The 16,600-nt window shown below is 44.4% G+C and overlaps 1 protein-coding gene across 2 annotated transcripts in view; it reads left to right on the top strand.

Annotated features, from left to right (window-relative positions):
- Positions 1-11,220, top strand: part of LRPPRC (leucine rich pentatricopeptide repeat containing) — a 104,439-nt gene extending 93,219 nt beyond the window's left edge. For both annotated transcript variants that reach the window (XM_036027912.1, XM_036027913.1), the window contains exons 33-38: positions 74-213; positions 349-464; positions 2,931-3,005; positions 4,882-4,966; positions 7,410-7,552; positions 9,420-11,220. In XM_036027912.1, coding sequence (XP_035883805.1) covers positions 74-213; positions 349-464; positions 2,931-3,005; positions 4,882-4,966; positions 7,410-7,552; positions 9,420-9,476 — 616 coding nt within the window. In that variant the 3' untranslated portion in view covers positions 9,477-11,220. The remainder of the gene's footprint in view (positions 1-73; positions 214-348; positions 465-2,930; positions 3,006-4,881; positions 4,967-7,409; positions 7,553-9,419) is intronic.
- The last annotated feature ends 5,380 nt before the right edge of the window (positions 11,221-16,600 follow it).

Here is a 16,600-nt window from a genome sequence, read left to right as displayed (position 1 = left end):
AGTAAGATCTCATACGAAAGCTGCCTGCGCTATTATTACAAAAGCAGATATTTCTTTATAATTTATTTTATAGCAATAACATTGATGTTGCAATAGAAAACATTGAAAATATGCTTACTTCGGGGAGTCAAGCTGTGGAAGCCCAGTACTTTGGCCTGGCGTACTTATTCAGAAAAGTGATAGAGGAGCAGTTGGAACCAGCTCTTGAAAAGTGTAAGTTAGCTGTGCTTGCTAAAATAAACAGAAGCACATTTTCGTTCTAGTGAGACTGGACCAAATTTTGGGGGGAGATGGTTTAAAGGAAAGATTTTTCTTACCTTTTTTTTTTTTTTTTTTTTTTTTTTTCAGTAAGAATCATGGCAGAGAGGTTGGCCAATCAGTTTGCAGTATACAAACCAGTCACTGACCTTTTCCTTCAGCTTGTGGATTCAGGCAAGGGGGATGATGCCAGAGCTCTCCTACAGGTAATGACCCACCACACTTAGAGCAGTGGGGCCGGTGGCTTGTGAGCAGCAGGTTGAGAAATTACTTATTTAGCCGGTGTGTGGTGTGGGATATTAGAAACGAAGTATGGTGCTGCTGGCACATGTAAGTTCATTGCGAATCGAGGTTGCCTGATAAGGACTAGATTGTCAATTGTGGGTTGCTGGTTTTAAACATGCCAGATCAGACTAGAAATGCCCTTAGGTTTGAGGGGAGGGGAGAGAAAGAAGACTTGTTTCGCCAAAATGATTTAAAAACAAATGTTTCTGTGCAGATAGGTAACACGAAACAATTCCTTTGATTTCCTACTTTAATTTCTCTAATGCTGTAAATACTGTGCGTCACCATGGCAACACAGTTTGCAAACAAAAAGTAGGAAATGTTTGCTTTTCAAGTACGGCTTCTCACTTGCATACTCAAACATTCTCAGTGCCTTATTCAAGGTTTATTAAGAGTTGAATTTGCTTTCTATTCACTTGTGTGTCACAGGCACATTAAATGACAAATGCAGGTCTCTGTGGCCCGCACTCTCAGTTAAATTAGCAATCTTCAGGGAGGGAGACAACCGCATTCATGCTATTCTAACAGCATTAAACATAAAGCTGCTCCAAGTGCCGAACCGGTGGGTGATCAGAGCTGCCACTGGCAGTGTACACAAACAGGCGCCACCGGGGAGCCCCTTCCCAGCAGGTGGCAGTCAAACAGTCCCCGTGAGCCTGCCAGCGGCTGTGTTTGTGTAGGCTCCCTGTGTCAAATTGAGGTCTGGGACCAATTTCTGATAGTAAATAGTGTTATATTCACTTACATTTTTATGAGCTGCAACACATCATATGTAGTAGATAGGAATGATAAAACTGTACCCATTTGCCTGAGCTCTAGTTTTGATCCTTAAATTTCATCCAGTTTGACAGTGGAATCCAAGCCATTTTTTAAGGTGTGCCTGAGAAATATCTGTTAACAGTTTTTTTTTAAAGTATAAAGTATTTAAAAGTATTGGCACTGTCTCTGAGGCTTTTGTACTTTTATTTCTGAACAGAAAATTTTTAAATAATTGGAAATTTTATTGTTTTGTTGGGGTTTTTTTACCTTTAAAAAAAACATAACTGGAAAGATAGTTTATGAAAGCTAGGGATTTCAGCAATTTTTTTTTTATCTTGCCTTTGGTATTTCAAGTTCTGTCTTGAAATAAACTCTAATGCTTCATCTTTGTGTGTACATATCTAAGTATACCTACTAGGGGTATAAGTGTATCTAATTATACATGTGATAGTATTCATTCCATTTTAACACATTATTTTGATGGTTCTTTAGCAAGGTGGCACTTGGTATTTCCTCTCCCAGCTTGTTCTGAGCTGGAATCTTTCAAGGCTCCTCCCAGGGACCCCAGCTGACAGCAGCCTGGGATGGGTGATGACAGGGGTGTTGCCCCCCAGCTGCCCTCCTGCGCTGAGCCACAGCAGCCTGTCCGGGGGCTCTTGACGGCAGCTGAGTGTGGACACAACAGCAGCAGTCTTTGCGTTTTCAGGCCTTCAGTAGACTGAGGTTTCAAGTGATAAACCTTCACCCACCCTCTACCTGCCTGTCAGTAAAAGGGTATTCTCACTGTGCTGAAGAACGCTTTAGTCACAGATGTCGAAAACATCATTTATAATGTAAACGTTCTCTGTCCCCAAAAGTTCTTTTTATAGTATTCGCTTTAGTATTGACAGTGTTTTAAAGCTTTGAAAGAGGATTGTGCTTTTTAGAAACTTAAGGCATGACATCCACAAAGAATGTAAACTGCAATATTGTCTTGCCATATTTGATTTTACTATAGCATCTAAGATTGGATAGACACTTGATTTATCTGGTCTGTCATATAAACTTTTTTTTTTTGAGTTTAACTTTTGTCTCTTTCCCGAGCACTGGCTGTCTGTTGCAATGAAAGCCTTTTATAAAATAGGGAGATTGAAATCAGTCCTTTTGTATGCATAAGTGTAGGTAATTATACTTTAAAGAGAACGTGCTTTGTACATTTTAATTTTTATAAAGAAACGAGCAGTTATCTCCCTGACACCTTATTAAATGTATAATTAACCTTATGATCCCTAGCTCACTTGTGAATGCTTGGCAGTATAATTGGAGAGGAATAGTGTTTCTTTTTTTCCTCTTTCTTCGCAGTCCTAAACCTTATTCTTTGGTTGTTGAAGTACTAGTTTAATTTTTCCCCTGTCTTTTTAAACAAACTTTATACTTGAAATGCCAAGGACAATGTTCACAAAAGCTTGACATAGCCTGCACTTGTTTTCTTTTTTTCTTGCCTTAAAAAAAATTGGTCAACTCTTAGGCCCTCCTATTAGTAATAATACATTACTGTATCATTGTGAACTTTCTTAATTGGAAATACTCCCCTTGGTCTGCTTGTTTATCAGAAACCTTCACTTACTGGATGATGATTTAATTTTTAGAGATGCGGAGCAATTGCTGAACAAACCCCAATTTTCTTGGTGTTCTGTGTGAGGAATTCTCGGAAACCAGGAAAGGTACTGTGCTCAACTTGCTGACAAATCACTGATGCTGTAAACCAAAGATGGGAGCGTCACGTGAAAGCTTACTGGTCCAGGGCCTATCCGAAACCACTGTGGAGGTCAAAGGCATGCCTTGTCTGTACGCGACTTCACCTTTCCGTACCTGACAGAAAGTCGGCTCTGGCTCCCTGGTTGTACTGGAGGCGCAGAACAGGGTCACACAGTGCACTCTCCGTGTGCGTAGCTGTGCATTAAGAGCCCTGAGAGTGGAAGGTGGAGATCCTGTTGCTTGGGTCACTTGGTACAGGTAGCAGTGCAGAAGCACTCCTCGCATTAGGTGGCTGTTTTTGACCATTTCTCAGGTGTAAACCATCAGGGAGGTTAACCATTTGGCCTCAAAACCGGTACGCCCCAGAATTAATGTTCTCAGTTTGTGCACTTATGTACGCTAAAAGGTGCGTGTGTGCCATGTAAAACAGAACCACGTTCTATTTTTGATGTTGAAAAAATAGTTATTTAGATCTAGTTTTATTTATTGGTTAAGCACCAGGAACCCTATTCTTAGTTTATTTGGGCACATTATGAAGTTTCAAACTGAGCACCAATTTTGATGTTTGTTTTATTGTGAAACATTGAGGTTGTTTCCAGTCTGGGAAGTCTTAAGTTCTCCTTAATTTCTGTATACTTCCCGCACACATAAACACACTTAAAAAAAGTTTTTCTTCACCTTACTGCAAATTTCATTTCTGGCTCATGTATTTTTTTCAACAAAAAACTTTTTGAAAATATTTAGTTGCCCTTTTATTCCTTTCAAAGAGACTAGTTTTTGAAAATCTGTGATTGAAAAGTATAAGAAATCTAAAAAGCTCTTGTCACTTCCATATGGGGCTGTGCCACGAAAAGCACCTCCTTCCCTTGCTAGTACGATGGGACGGGAAACGTGCAGGAGTATCTGCTCGGAACATTCCTCCCGGAGACTTGGAATTGCAGCAAGTCCTTGAAACATGCAGGTCCAGGTGTTGGCCGACCAGACAGACATGCCAAAAAGTGGTTTTGGAATTTTAAAAATTCCAGTTACGGTGCCTTCCTGTTTGACAGTAGAGAAATGAGGCCAGACTTCACTTCTTTGGTGAGATGGAAACGGGGCATGGAGCTCTGTGGACTCCACCTTTGCTTGTTCCAGCAACATTGCGGCGGTGTTCGGGAATGCTCGGTGGTGACGCACTTGGGAGTGGCACTTGTATTCCGCTCAGGAGCTAAAAACTGAAAGCAGTCAGTAAAAATTCCCGTGAGACCTGCAAATGCTCTATTTATACACCAAGTAGGGAAAACTTCAGAATGTGTGGCTGAATTCATCACATTTTACCTAAAAATTTTGGTACCAAAAGATAGTAATTATGTCTTCTCCTCTCTGGGCTCTCATAACCTCCTGCTGACCAGCTGACAAAAGAAGCAGTCTTTATAATATTTTTGGAAAATATTCATGGAAATGGAAGTGGAAGTGCATTAACTTGAAAAATACTTGTTTGTTTTGCCTGTAAATTATTAAATTAACATCAAATACTGAGATAACAGGCATACCTCATTTTATTGCATTTTGCTTATTAATTCATGCTTCATAGATGTTGTATTTTTCTTTTTAACAACTTGAAGGCAAGACCCTCCACCAGCAAAAAAAATTACAACCTGCTTTATTAAAATACTTTCTTTCTCTCAGTTGTCTGGAGCCGAATCCATAGTATCTTTGAGGTATGCTTGTATATAGAAGGGGAAATAGTCCATTAAATTGAGTAGGCAGTTTTATTATAATTACTGTCAAGATTTTGTGATACAATGTCTATATATCAATGTTACATTTCACAGTCTTTTGACCTGTGTTTTAATTCCTTAGGCACAAACGTTGAAATCTTTGTTAGAATTGATTCCTGAATTAACTGAAAAGGAAGAAGCATACACTTCCATCATGAAAAGCTACGGTAATAAATTTAATCTGATTATACCATTTAAGTGGTTTAAATATTTGCAGTATAGTTAACTAAGTCTTCAGCTCAAAGGTAGTAATCCTAAATATCAAATAATTATTATATAAATGTTTTACAGTTTTATGTTTAAAAACTGTAAGAAAAATGTGATTTATCTATGTAACTTTGACATAAAACCAGTGTCACTGAGCATTTTCAGAGGGGCCCTGGTGTGTGGAGCACCATCCCAGCCCCTGGAAGGAGTCGGAAGGCCACTTGAGCGTGCACATCGGGAACAGGGCAGTCTCCCCAGAGCCCTGCCACCTGAAACACTGCATGCAGTAGGTGCATACTTGACCTACCACTTGACTGGTCTTCTTGCTCCTTCAGTACCCTACCCTCCCTGCCTACCTAGGCCTTTGAAATAACAGGCCCTTAACTAAAAAGTGGGCTCCAGATTTTACCTTAAGTCCCAGTCGAAATTCCCGTCCTTTAACCATTTTGTTCCCTGATTGCCGCCCATCACATGTGAAAGGGAACCAGTCTAAAATGTCCTCAGTAATCAAGGTAAATGTTAGCGTTTCTAAGTTTTGATCACCTGTCCATCGGCCACCCACTGAGTTGCTCACTTCATGCAAGGGGTAAATAAAGAATTGCTTTTTTGATTTTATTGTTGGCAGGACAACAGATTGCAATCAGAATTAACTAGTAAGTCAGTTCTCTGGAGTCATCCTTGTCTGGAGAACATGATGCATGAGGTCTGTCCAGAAGGAATCCAGCCATGTGATATGAAAAAGAGAGACATTTATTGAAGAAGATACGATACACAAGAAACATTGTACATAGGACAAGGATGCCTCAGTCCCCTTTAAAGTAGGCACCTTAGGACCTCACACAGTTCTCCCAGTCACCACAGCTACTCTGCCATATTCTCCTGAATCTCATCAGTGGTCTGAAATCACTTCCCTTTCAAAGGTGATTTTAGTTTGGGGAAAAGCCAAAAGTTGCGGGGTGCCAAATCTGGGCTGTAGCGGGGCTGAGTCACCTGGGTGATTTGATGTTTCTCCAAAAAAAACCTCTGCATGAAACATGCTGCATGAGCAGGCGCCTTGTTGTGATGAAGCTGCCAATCACCAGCTGCCCATCGCTGCAGCCTTCTGAGTTATATGAATAGTTTCTGCAGAGGAATGTTCAAGCTTAACACAAAATTTAGTGCAGATTTGTTGCTCTACACACTCAGTCATTTTGAATGCAGCAGCCACACAGTACACATGCTCACTCAGTGTTTCTACCGCCCTCACTGACTAGTACAGTGAAGTTGTCCTCCTTCACACAAGCACATTCCAGTCCCCTCTCCTTGGCTGCAGGTTACAGGGATGTTGCTCAGACTGTTCTCATTATGGTAACAATGGCTGGACTTCTTCCGGACAGTCCTCATCGTATTTCAGAACAGAGCTATAATCATAAACCTCAAAGTTCCATTTGGGGAATTAACAGATATTAAATAGTAACATGGAATGGGGTCAAACACAAAAAACTACTAACTTGTGTGAATCCACTTGGGAATTGGGAGGGAGAGGAGCAGGGCCATCATAAGTGGTGAAAGACGAGATGGAGTTTTTCCTGAACAGCATCCTGGGAGATGGTAGCCGCTGAGCGGAGCCCTTGGCAGTGTCAGGGGAAGGACTGAGACAGGACATTGAATTCACCCGACCTACCCCGTCAATCTGTTCAACCCCAGAGGCATCCATCCACCCTGGAGGCTCTTCCTGGTGCTGCTAGAGTTGGGATTGGTCATAGAACATCAGTGTAGGGTAAGGGGGTTGTTAGGGGCTTAGATGTTAACAATTACCAACAAGCTAGTAGCAGAGCCCTTTACAATCTTAGCAGTAAACTTACAAAGAAACCTTCTGCAGATCAGCCTGAAGGGAGAGCTAGCCAAACCTAGCTCCTAGGGCACTCCATTTAAGGGAAACATCCCTCATGCCTGCTTATTTTATAACAGAAGAACATATTGAAAGTCTTGGTGGTGGTGTTTAGCTGATGATCTTGATACTGATGTAGGTAGATAAAGACTTCTGCATAATTTATGTGCCCCTCACCACAATAGTCGCCCAATTAGCTTGATTTCAAAGTGTGATTTTAGGTAGAAGAGAGCTAAAGGGTGTGTGCTTACTCTGTGGTTGAGGACTTCAGTTTGTGGTCCCATTTACAATCACGGATCTTCTAAAATAGTTGTATTTATCATTTTCTTTCTTTCATACTGATTAATGCTGAAGGAGAGGCCTGGGGAAGGAGTGCAGGAGCTTGTAGATTCTAAATGTGGCTTTTTGCTAAAGGTGGTTAAGATCCCCTTTGCCTAGGGATCCAGGGATCCAGGAGTCCCTGAAGAGCTGAGTGTTTTGGGAGAAGGGAGAGACAGGCTGCCTTTATCTGTGACTGATATCTTTTTCCTCAGTGTTGGACAGTGATGTCTCGTCTGCCAAAGCGCTGTATGAAAGTTTGACCGCAAAGAATATAAAATTGGATAATCTGTTTCTAAAACGTTATGCAGTTCTGCTGAAGAAGGCTGGAGAGTCTGTGCCTTTTGCTGAACCCCCTGTGAGTATTTCTTAATTAAGGGGAAAAAACTACCTCTACAGGCTTATGTATGCTTTGCAATAATATGTAAAGAAAAATAAGTAGAGTACTTAATTACACGAGGATTAGATCTCTGTGAAGAGCCCTCAGGGGAGGGTTTCAGGCACTGAACCCTCAGTCCTTGGCTGTGGGCGGAGGAGGGCATAGCTCCCTGGGACTGGGGTTTAAAATGCCAGGTCAGTTTCCGACCTTCACCTACAGGTAGGAATTTAGCAAATGTCCTTGGGGTGGTTTTCTCATCATTTCAACTCGAACTAGGATTTAATAACCTGTATTTCAATAGCCAAGTGTATCATGGAACTGTTAATTGCTTAGTCATTTAAGCAATTAAGTTTGTTTTTATTTCTTCATCTAGGAAAGTTTTTTATTGAAGCATAATTGACATTGTATTTCAGGTATACAATGTAATGATTTGATACTTATATATATTATAAAATGATACCATAATAAGTCCAGTAATATTCATTACCTTACCTAGAAACAAATTTTTTGTCTTGATAAAAACTTTTCACAACCACTCTGCAAGCTACTTTCAAATGTGCAATCTGGTATTATTACCTAACAAGCACCATGCTGTGTATTACATCCGCATGACTTACTGGTTTTATAGCTGGAAATTTGTTCCTTTTGGCCCCATTTCACCCACCGTCCTCCTCAGGCAACCACCAACCCATTCTCTATGTCTGTGAGCTCGGTTTCGTGTTTTTTTTAGATCCACATATAAGTGCAATTATCTAGTATATCTTTTTCTAAGTTACTAGCATAATGCCCTCAAGGTCCATTGGTGTTATCACAAATGGCAAGATTTCCTTTTTTATAATAGAATAATATTCCCCTGTTTGTGTGTGCGTGTACATATCTTTTACCCATCCATCCATTAATGGACATTTAAGTCGTCTCCCTGTCTTGGCTGTTGTAAATGATGCTGCAATGAACATGAAATTGCATATATCTTCTGAATTAGTGTTTTGTTTTCTTTGGATAAATACCCAGAAATGGAATTGCTGGATCGTATGGTAGTTCTATTTTTAATTTTTTGAGGAACCTGCATGTACTGTTTCGCATACCAGTTACACCTATTTGCACTCCTAGAAACGGTGCATGAGGCTTCCTGTTTCTTCAGGACCTCGCCAGCGCTTGTTACTTCTTGTCTTTTACAAGGGCCACTCTCACAGGTGTGAGGTGGCCTCTCATTTGGCTTTGGTATGCATTTCCCTGATGACGAGTGACAGTGTGCGCCTTTCCTTGCACCTGTCGGCATCTGTTCGTCTTTGTTGGAAAAATGTCTATTTGGGTCTTCGGACCACTTTTTAGGATTTTTTTTTTTGGCTATTGGTTTGTATGAGTCCCTTTATATTTTAGATATTAACCCCTTCCTAGAACTCTGACTTGCAGATATTTTCTGCCATTTGTTCAGTAGGTCACCTAGGAAGTTTTGTTTAACCATTCTGTTTAGCAAGAGGTATCACATGCAGAACTGCTTTTCACCGTGTCATTGAACTACACGTCACTACACCATGTTGATTTCAGATACTTTAGCCGTCCGTGCCAGTTAGAAATGCCTGCACGTGCATGCACACACGCACGTGCACGCACGCACGCACACCCACGCACGCACACCCCTGTGCTAGCGTGGACTCTGCACGCGGGGCCTGGGACCACAGGCTCCGGGGAGCATCACAGAGAATGAAGCCCGGGGCACACGGCTGCCCTGGGCCCAGTGGCCTTTGTTGCCTGTTTGCAGTGCTTCATGAGTTCTAAGTTTCGTGCCATCACCTCTTGCTAAGAATTTTGTCTTACCTTCCCTTCCTTTTTGTCTCCTAAACAGGAAAGCTTTGAATTTTACGCAAAGCAGCTAAAGGAATTACGGGCAAACCCTTTGTGAAACAAGCAAGCACTACTTTGTTTTGTGTGTACTTGTGACTCTGTGTCTAAAATGTTATTTTTTAAATGTATTTGAAAGGACAAAAATAAATAAATGAAACGTCAGTCTGTGTATCGCTGGTATTTATTTGTAATAGGGGATATGATATACTCAAAATCTTATTGACAGTAACTGTGTGCGCTTCGTCACCAGAGTGTCGGGGCTTTGCCTGTGACAGAAACCTGTGGCATTTCTGTGGCATTTTGGGGTTCCTCCTGTGTGGAGCCATAATTTTTCAGAGCCTTCTTCCAATTGACTCTGTAAATCCTGTACTTAATTTCATTTATTGTTTTCATAAGAGGTTATTTATTTAGGACTTGTTAATATTGTTCCTTTGAAAAATTTTGGAGCTGGACAAAATAAGGTTCAATGAGCTTTCTGATGCTTGGTGTTCTGTTCCCTATCAGTTCTTTACATGCGGGAAGCTGTGAGTAATTTTCCATTTTGTAAAGTGTTGGCACTGGAAGGCATCTCCCCAGTCGTCAGATCTAGTGCTCATCGTTGTGCAGCGAGACGCAGAGACTCAAGGAGACTGTTGCTCGCCCTGGTCTGGGTTCTGTCTGCCGGCGCCGGAGGCTCCTCACCTGGCTTCACCTTCTAGCACAGTGGCTTCCGGGAGCCTCCGTGCGCAGGAGTCTCTGAAACTGAGCCTCATTCGTGAGTTTGATCGTGAGTTTGATCGTGAAATGGAGCAAGGCGTTTCCTCCCGTTTTGGTTTCGTGTCTTTGTCAGCAGAAAATACATCCAATACTGGGCTTGGCCCTTTATACTCATATTCTATAAATACATGATTTAATACACAAAGGAGTGAAATCTTGGTTGGTATTTAGCTTTTTCAAAGTTACCCCCAAAACGGGCTTCCACACCTGTCACCACATTGCAAGTGGTGGCTGTGAAAGAATTGAAGGTGGTAGTCAAAACAGTTTGCCATTACAAAGGAATGGGGATTAGGTCATTAATTACTAAAGAAGTTGAAAATGTTTTGTTTGAGAATTATCCCCATTTTGCGGTGTTCCTCGTCTATTTGAAATTGGTGACCACCTACTGTGTTGGTTTCGGGGACCCCTCACCTGGTCCCACTGCTCCCTCGAGGGGCGGCCTTGCCTCGGGGGAGGAAGCGGGCCTTGGCTGCTGGAGCTGCTGACCTGTGCCTCTCGGGGCCAGCCTCCCTGCAACCGGAGCCCAAGGATGGCTTGAGAGGGAGGGATGGTGGAGGAAAGCCCAGAAATAAATGTTACAGCGCTGGCCATGCTTTTCTTCACCTTTCTTCTCCTTAGACCTAAGGACTCGGGCCCAGCCAGTGCCCGGCCCGGCCTGGAGGACTCCCCGACACTCTCCTCTGTGCACCCCAGAGGGCAGGACCTGCACCTGCCGGAGTCTCGGTGTCGTCTGACTGCCGTGAGCCTCACGCCATCAGTGATTCCACTGATGCAGGCCTTGGTTTTTGCAGTTCTGCTCATAGTTGAGCTAAGTTTTACTCCTGTTCTTTTACCTAGGTCTCTAAAGTAAGGTGTAACCTTGGGGCGTACTTGGGCTTCACAGTCACCCGTGGGGACACTGAGTACAATCTCAGTGACACGAAGCGACTCCAGGCCAGCGGTGCATGTGGACCCTGGTAACCGTGGCTGTAGTGCAGACAGAGAGTGGGCACAACTCCCCACCCGGCGTTCTAAACACAGGGCCGGAAAACACAACGTGCAGTGACGAAGAACTAACTACATTGTCATGTATGTTTAGCACTGATTGGCTTTCCATTTTTGTATGTAGGGATTTAAAATTTAATGATTGTATGTCCTGGGTGGGCTTACGAGTGCTTCCTAAATATCTACCAGTGAAATTAAATAGAAATACAGAGTAAACACAATGATAGCAACACTTAGTCATACATTTTAGACTCAAGTTACAAGCAAATGGCTAATTCTGAAAAGTAAATATCATTGTAAACTTTTAGAAACTGTAGCATTTCATATGTAATTGAACATCCATGTATTTGAACCTAATTTTGATGTGAAATGCTTTGAATAAATTGTATTCCAAAAACCTGTGGGCTTCTTATTTTTATCTTGTCAAACTTTGCATAACCACTTTTAGCCAATTCAAGGACTTCACTCTGGAAATTTTAAATTAGGAATTGTGTGGTGGCCTCTGTTGTTACCAGGCTCCTTGGGGTGCAGTTTTTGTGGGGAGCCAGAGAAGTCACTGCTAATCTGCTTAAGGACAGGCAGGTAGCTAATCTGAAATCCCTGGGGTACAAAGTTGGCAAGAATTAGTCGGGTTGGATATGTGATAAGTCAACACTTATAGCATTGGGGATTTTATCTCTCGGGTCTGAGTGTTTCACAGCTGCATAAATGACTCAGATCTACCCTCACACACTGTCTTCAGCTCACCTTTCCTCTCTGCCTCCACGCTCCTAATTCCTTTCTCCTGAGTGCATCCCAGGCTGGCATCAGTGTCGCCTTTCTGCCACTTCCTCAGGGCCCTCTTCCCACACAGTGTATTAATTTTTCTCTCTCCGGGGCTCCCGAAGCCACTGGAAATTGAGCGAGTATCGCACAGGCTGTGAACCCCCTGCAAACCAACCAGCTCTTTGTCTCCTGTCTATATCCCTTACGAAGCGAAATCCTGGCTTGGAGTTCATGGTAAATCGAGTTGAATAGCTAACGCCGAGTCTGCACTATCCTGTGCCAGACACCCCTCTTGCCTGATACTCTGGCCGAGAAAACAAGGACTTACAGAAGCTATACACCCAGAATCACAGCTGTATGTCACAGCGCCAGTACTCTGAGTAGTCACATAGAATACACAAAACAAGCACTCCAGCTACAAGTAAAACTGGACACTCTTGAGAGTATTCTATTTATTCAAAAACAGAAACAAGAAAAATCGTTTTCACAAGAAGTTCCCAGTCTGGACAGCTTACACTGGGAGGTTATCCACTATTTAATCAAATACCTATTTCCTGGCATAATTGCCGAGTCTGTGAATTCCAGGAAATTATTAAGCAGGCTTTAGAGTGCAAATTGTTCTTCCCAGTACAATTCATTCCTGAAGTCTGCAATGACTGAACTGCATACTTCATGTCTGTGAGCACAGTTTTCATCTAATGTTTGTTTTTATGACAAAACATATTTGTAGCGTTTTTGTAAGGGAAAGCGGCGTTCCTGAAGTACGGTGGAACTCATACCCGCGGGGGGCACAAAATCACAGTAATTTATGGCTTTGGTGCTGTACCTTCGCGTGCAAGTGTTTCCATTAGGAGTATATCCTGCGGACTTTACAAAACCCGTATTATGCAGCCTTGGTACAAATAAAAGAAGTGCCTGCATTAGCAAATTCAAAATAGGCACTTATCTTTTTCTTTGCACGAAGCAAAGAAACAGCACTGTGTGCAGGTAGAGCAAAAACACTGCATCAGCCTCAGGCTCCGGGCCCCTGCACGTTTGTCCGGAGTGCACAGCTCTGGGATCCATGCTCGTACGTGGTATCTCCACCAGCCCTGCCCCAGGTGTGCCCTTGCTGAAACCCCCTTCATTATTTCCTCCCTTGTCGTTTCCTCCCCAGGAACGTGACCCATGGGTGAGGACAGAGCCTGGCACTGGTGCCCTGGAAGTGTCTTGGAGGGAATCAGTGGGCACACCTGTTTCCCTTTCCATGCCAGTTTTTTGCCGAGATGTGTGGTCTGTGTGCATCCGAGGGTTTCTCACACTTGTGTTCACAAGAGGTCGAAGATGCTACTTTGTAGCTCGGAGCTTGGATCCTGGGGGTGGAGGCCCGTGAAGTCCTTTAAAACCTGCGTTCTCACGTGTAAACACTGTCGTGTCTTGCGTGGAGCGGGGCACTCAGACGTGTGATAGCCTCAGCTGAGCACGGTCACAGGTCAAGAGTGACAATGACAAGAGAACCCCATTTCTGACACAGGGCAGGAGAGCTTTGGGCAGTTGGGAGAATGTGAGCCCTATTCCAGAGGAAGCTGGTGTCAGCCAGCTGTGGACTTGATGTGGGTTTGAAAATCTCAACCCACAGCTTGAAACACTATTGTTTTAATTATCAGCTGCTAACACCACATGCTCTGCTGTTCCCGCCTGGCAGCCAAAAAGGGGCTGGGACCTGCCTGCCTGCTCCCCTGCAGACACCACCTCAGGCAGACCGGTGATGGGGACTCGACTCTGACTGCCCTATACCCTGGCCCCTTTAGAGGAAGAATTGGTCAGGTCAGAAGAGATGACAGATGACTTGAGATTTGAATGACCTGGTTTAGGCCATTTGCAGGTAAGGATTTTTATTTTCGAGGATTTCATGAACATATGATACCTTTTCCAAATGCGCACAGACAGGTTAACCAGCAAGGTGCTTCCTCGCTCTCCCATCCGAGCCCCTCGCTCCTTCCTCGGAGCCTGCCTGGTGCTCCCGACCCAGGCCTGGGCCTGAAGGGTACTGACACAGGGTGGCTGTGCTGAACCCCTCTCGCAGTGACTGATCTGAGTCTCGGTAGAACCCCGAGCCCCGGATCTGTAGTGAACACCTGGATCTGGTGTAGACTTAAATGTCACTGCTGCTAGCTGTCTAATCTGAGATCAAAACCAGAGGAAAAGTGGGAGAAAGAAAAAAGCAAACGCACAACCTACCTCCGTGGGCCTGACCAAGGAAACTAGTTTGACCCAGGGCAAGATTATGTCCTAATGTTTATAGGAACAAGAGCAGTTGAGTCACATCAGGAAATATTTGAGTCAATACAGGCCATTATTTTCTGCCTAATTAAAATGTCCCCGTCAATAGCATAACTTACAGTTGGAGGGCTTAAAATGCAAATTTCCAAAACCATGACCTTTGGATCAAGAGCCTGCAAACCAGAGCCTGGGGCCAAATCCAGCCTGCTGCCTGAGTTTGCAAACTTTCACTGGAACACAGCCACACCACCCATGCTGTAGAAGGTCTGTGGTCACTTTGCAGCCGCAGAGCTGATTGCATAGTTGTGACAGAGCCTTCGTGGCCCTCAAAGCCCGAAAGATTTGCTCACTGACCCTCAACAGGCAAAGTTTGCAGTCTCTGCTTCTGGTAATGACACAAGCAGACCCTTACCCCTTGTAATGCAGAGGGTGGGGTGGGGGGTGGGGCTGGAAGTGAGCTGCATGTGTGCCTCTAGAACAGTGAGGGGCTCTCCCTGGCCTCACCTGCCCTAGGAAGCATTTTAGAAAAAACGGACCATTGGAATCTGAGTCTCCAGGGGCAGGTCCACACTGGCATTCGGTTAAAGCTCCAGGGCGGGCAAGCAGGGTGGAGAACTGGGATGCTCTAGGGGAAAACAATACCCAAAAGAAATGGTGGCTGTTGGAGTTTCTCCATCTCGGTGGCCTTGGCCCTTCGCTCCTCGCCCCTGTGGCCCCACACACCAGAACCCACGCAGTTGGTTATTAAAGCCCTCCGCAGTCTGAGCAGCTGGAACTGTCATCGGGACAGATGACACGACTCAGTGGCTGTCAACCCTCTCTGCACATCGGAGTCACTGGGGAATTAAAAGAAAAACCCAATGCCCTCTTTCTCCTGTTCCCTTCTCCATTCAGGCCTGGCCACTAGGTGACCAGTGCAGGTGGGGGTGGGGCAAGATGGGGGAGCTGGAGTGGGCCCCAGGAGGGCGAGGAAGGCATTCGTGCAAACTCAGGGACAGTTTGCCGTGGGAGGTGCAGCCCAGGCCGGGTGAGGAGGGTCAGCAGGCGTGCGGGTGCGACGTAGGTGGGAGGTGGGTTATACACAGGGATGAACCCAATGAATGAAAATATGAAGGGTAATGGAAGCCAAACCCCTCACAACGGGAGGAGGGAGCTACAGCTATGAGAAGGGAGGGGACTAGGATCAGCTCTGTGGTGCAGGATTGGAGTTTGCCATGTTAATATCCCTTAGCTCCTTCCACTGTCCGGGTCTGGGAGCACGGCACCCCAAAAGTAATGAGCATGATTATCACTCAGATCATGGCCTTTGAACGCCCTTTTCCACTGAAAGAAACCAGTGTTCTCTAGGGCAGTGTCTGCTCCCTGGACAGGGTGGTAATGTACTAGATGAGCCTGAAACACTTTGTTGTGAAAGCGAGTGTTCAAAGAATGATGCACACGTGTGTGAAGGGTGCAGAAGCCGGCTTAAAGGGTTCTTGTGGCCCTCAAATCAGGGACAATTTGAGCATCAAAATTAACAAGCATAAAGGAGCATAACACAATGAATAAAATAGGAAACCACGAATTCGTATTGATAAATTTTTAAATGAATAAATGAGAAGTTTAATGAGGAATGGAAAATTTACAGTTTCAAAGTGCTTACCTACAGACGACTTACTTATTACAGAAGCAGGGAAAGCAGTGACTTTTCTGTGGGGAAGCCTGGCACACCCCTTTCATCCAGTAATGAGAGTCACAAAAAAGGGACAAACCGCAATCACCCGATAGGAGGCAGTGCTGCGGTATACCTGCCAAAGGGGCGTGGCGTGGGTTTGATCGCAACAATATACCACATAAATCCAAATCGAGAGCTACTCTATAAAATCTGTATGTGTCAAGGTCAGGAAAGCCAAGGAAAACTGAGGGCTGTGGTCAACTGAAGGCGACCACAGAAAATTGTCCACTAGCTCGACACTCGATCCTGAGCTGGACCCTTTGCTGTGAAGGACGTTGCCAGGGCAGCGTGTGAACCTTGAATCGGGTCTGCCCGTTGGATGGCGGCGATTACGGTGCAATGACGTGAATATCCGGAGTTTGATGGTTGTACTGTATAAGAACGCAGCTCCTCGCGTTCAAATATGCACACGGATCACCCAGGGATCTTCCTAAGATGCAGATTCTGATTCAGAGGGCCTGGGTGGGGCCCGAGACTCCGTCTGTCTAATCAGTGCCCAGGCGAGGCCGGTGCTGCTGGCCAGGGGACCTGAGGTGAACACTGTTTTGTCTCCAAAACACCCACTTCACCCCCTCTCGTGGTTGCAGACCCTGGTTTTCCTTTGGGGACAATCCCTTCCCTGCTCTCTGTGCTCCTGTTTTGGGTCACGTGGTCCTCAATGCTGAGACATGAAGCACGTGACCTGGCCTGCTCTGTCCCAG

The sequence above is a fragment of the Phyllostomus discolor genome, chromosome 6 (genome assembly GCF_004126475.2).
Source record: "Phyllostomus discolor isolate MPI-MPIP mPhyDis1 chromosome 6, mPhyDis1.pri.v3, whole genome shotgun sequence".
Taxonomy (NCBI): Eukaryota; Metazoa; Chordata; class Mammalia; order Chiroptera; family Phyllostomidae; genus Phyllostomus; species Phyllostomus discolor.
Note: the sequence above shows the minus strand (reverse complement) of the source record. Positions and strands in the feature narration are given on the sequence as shown.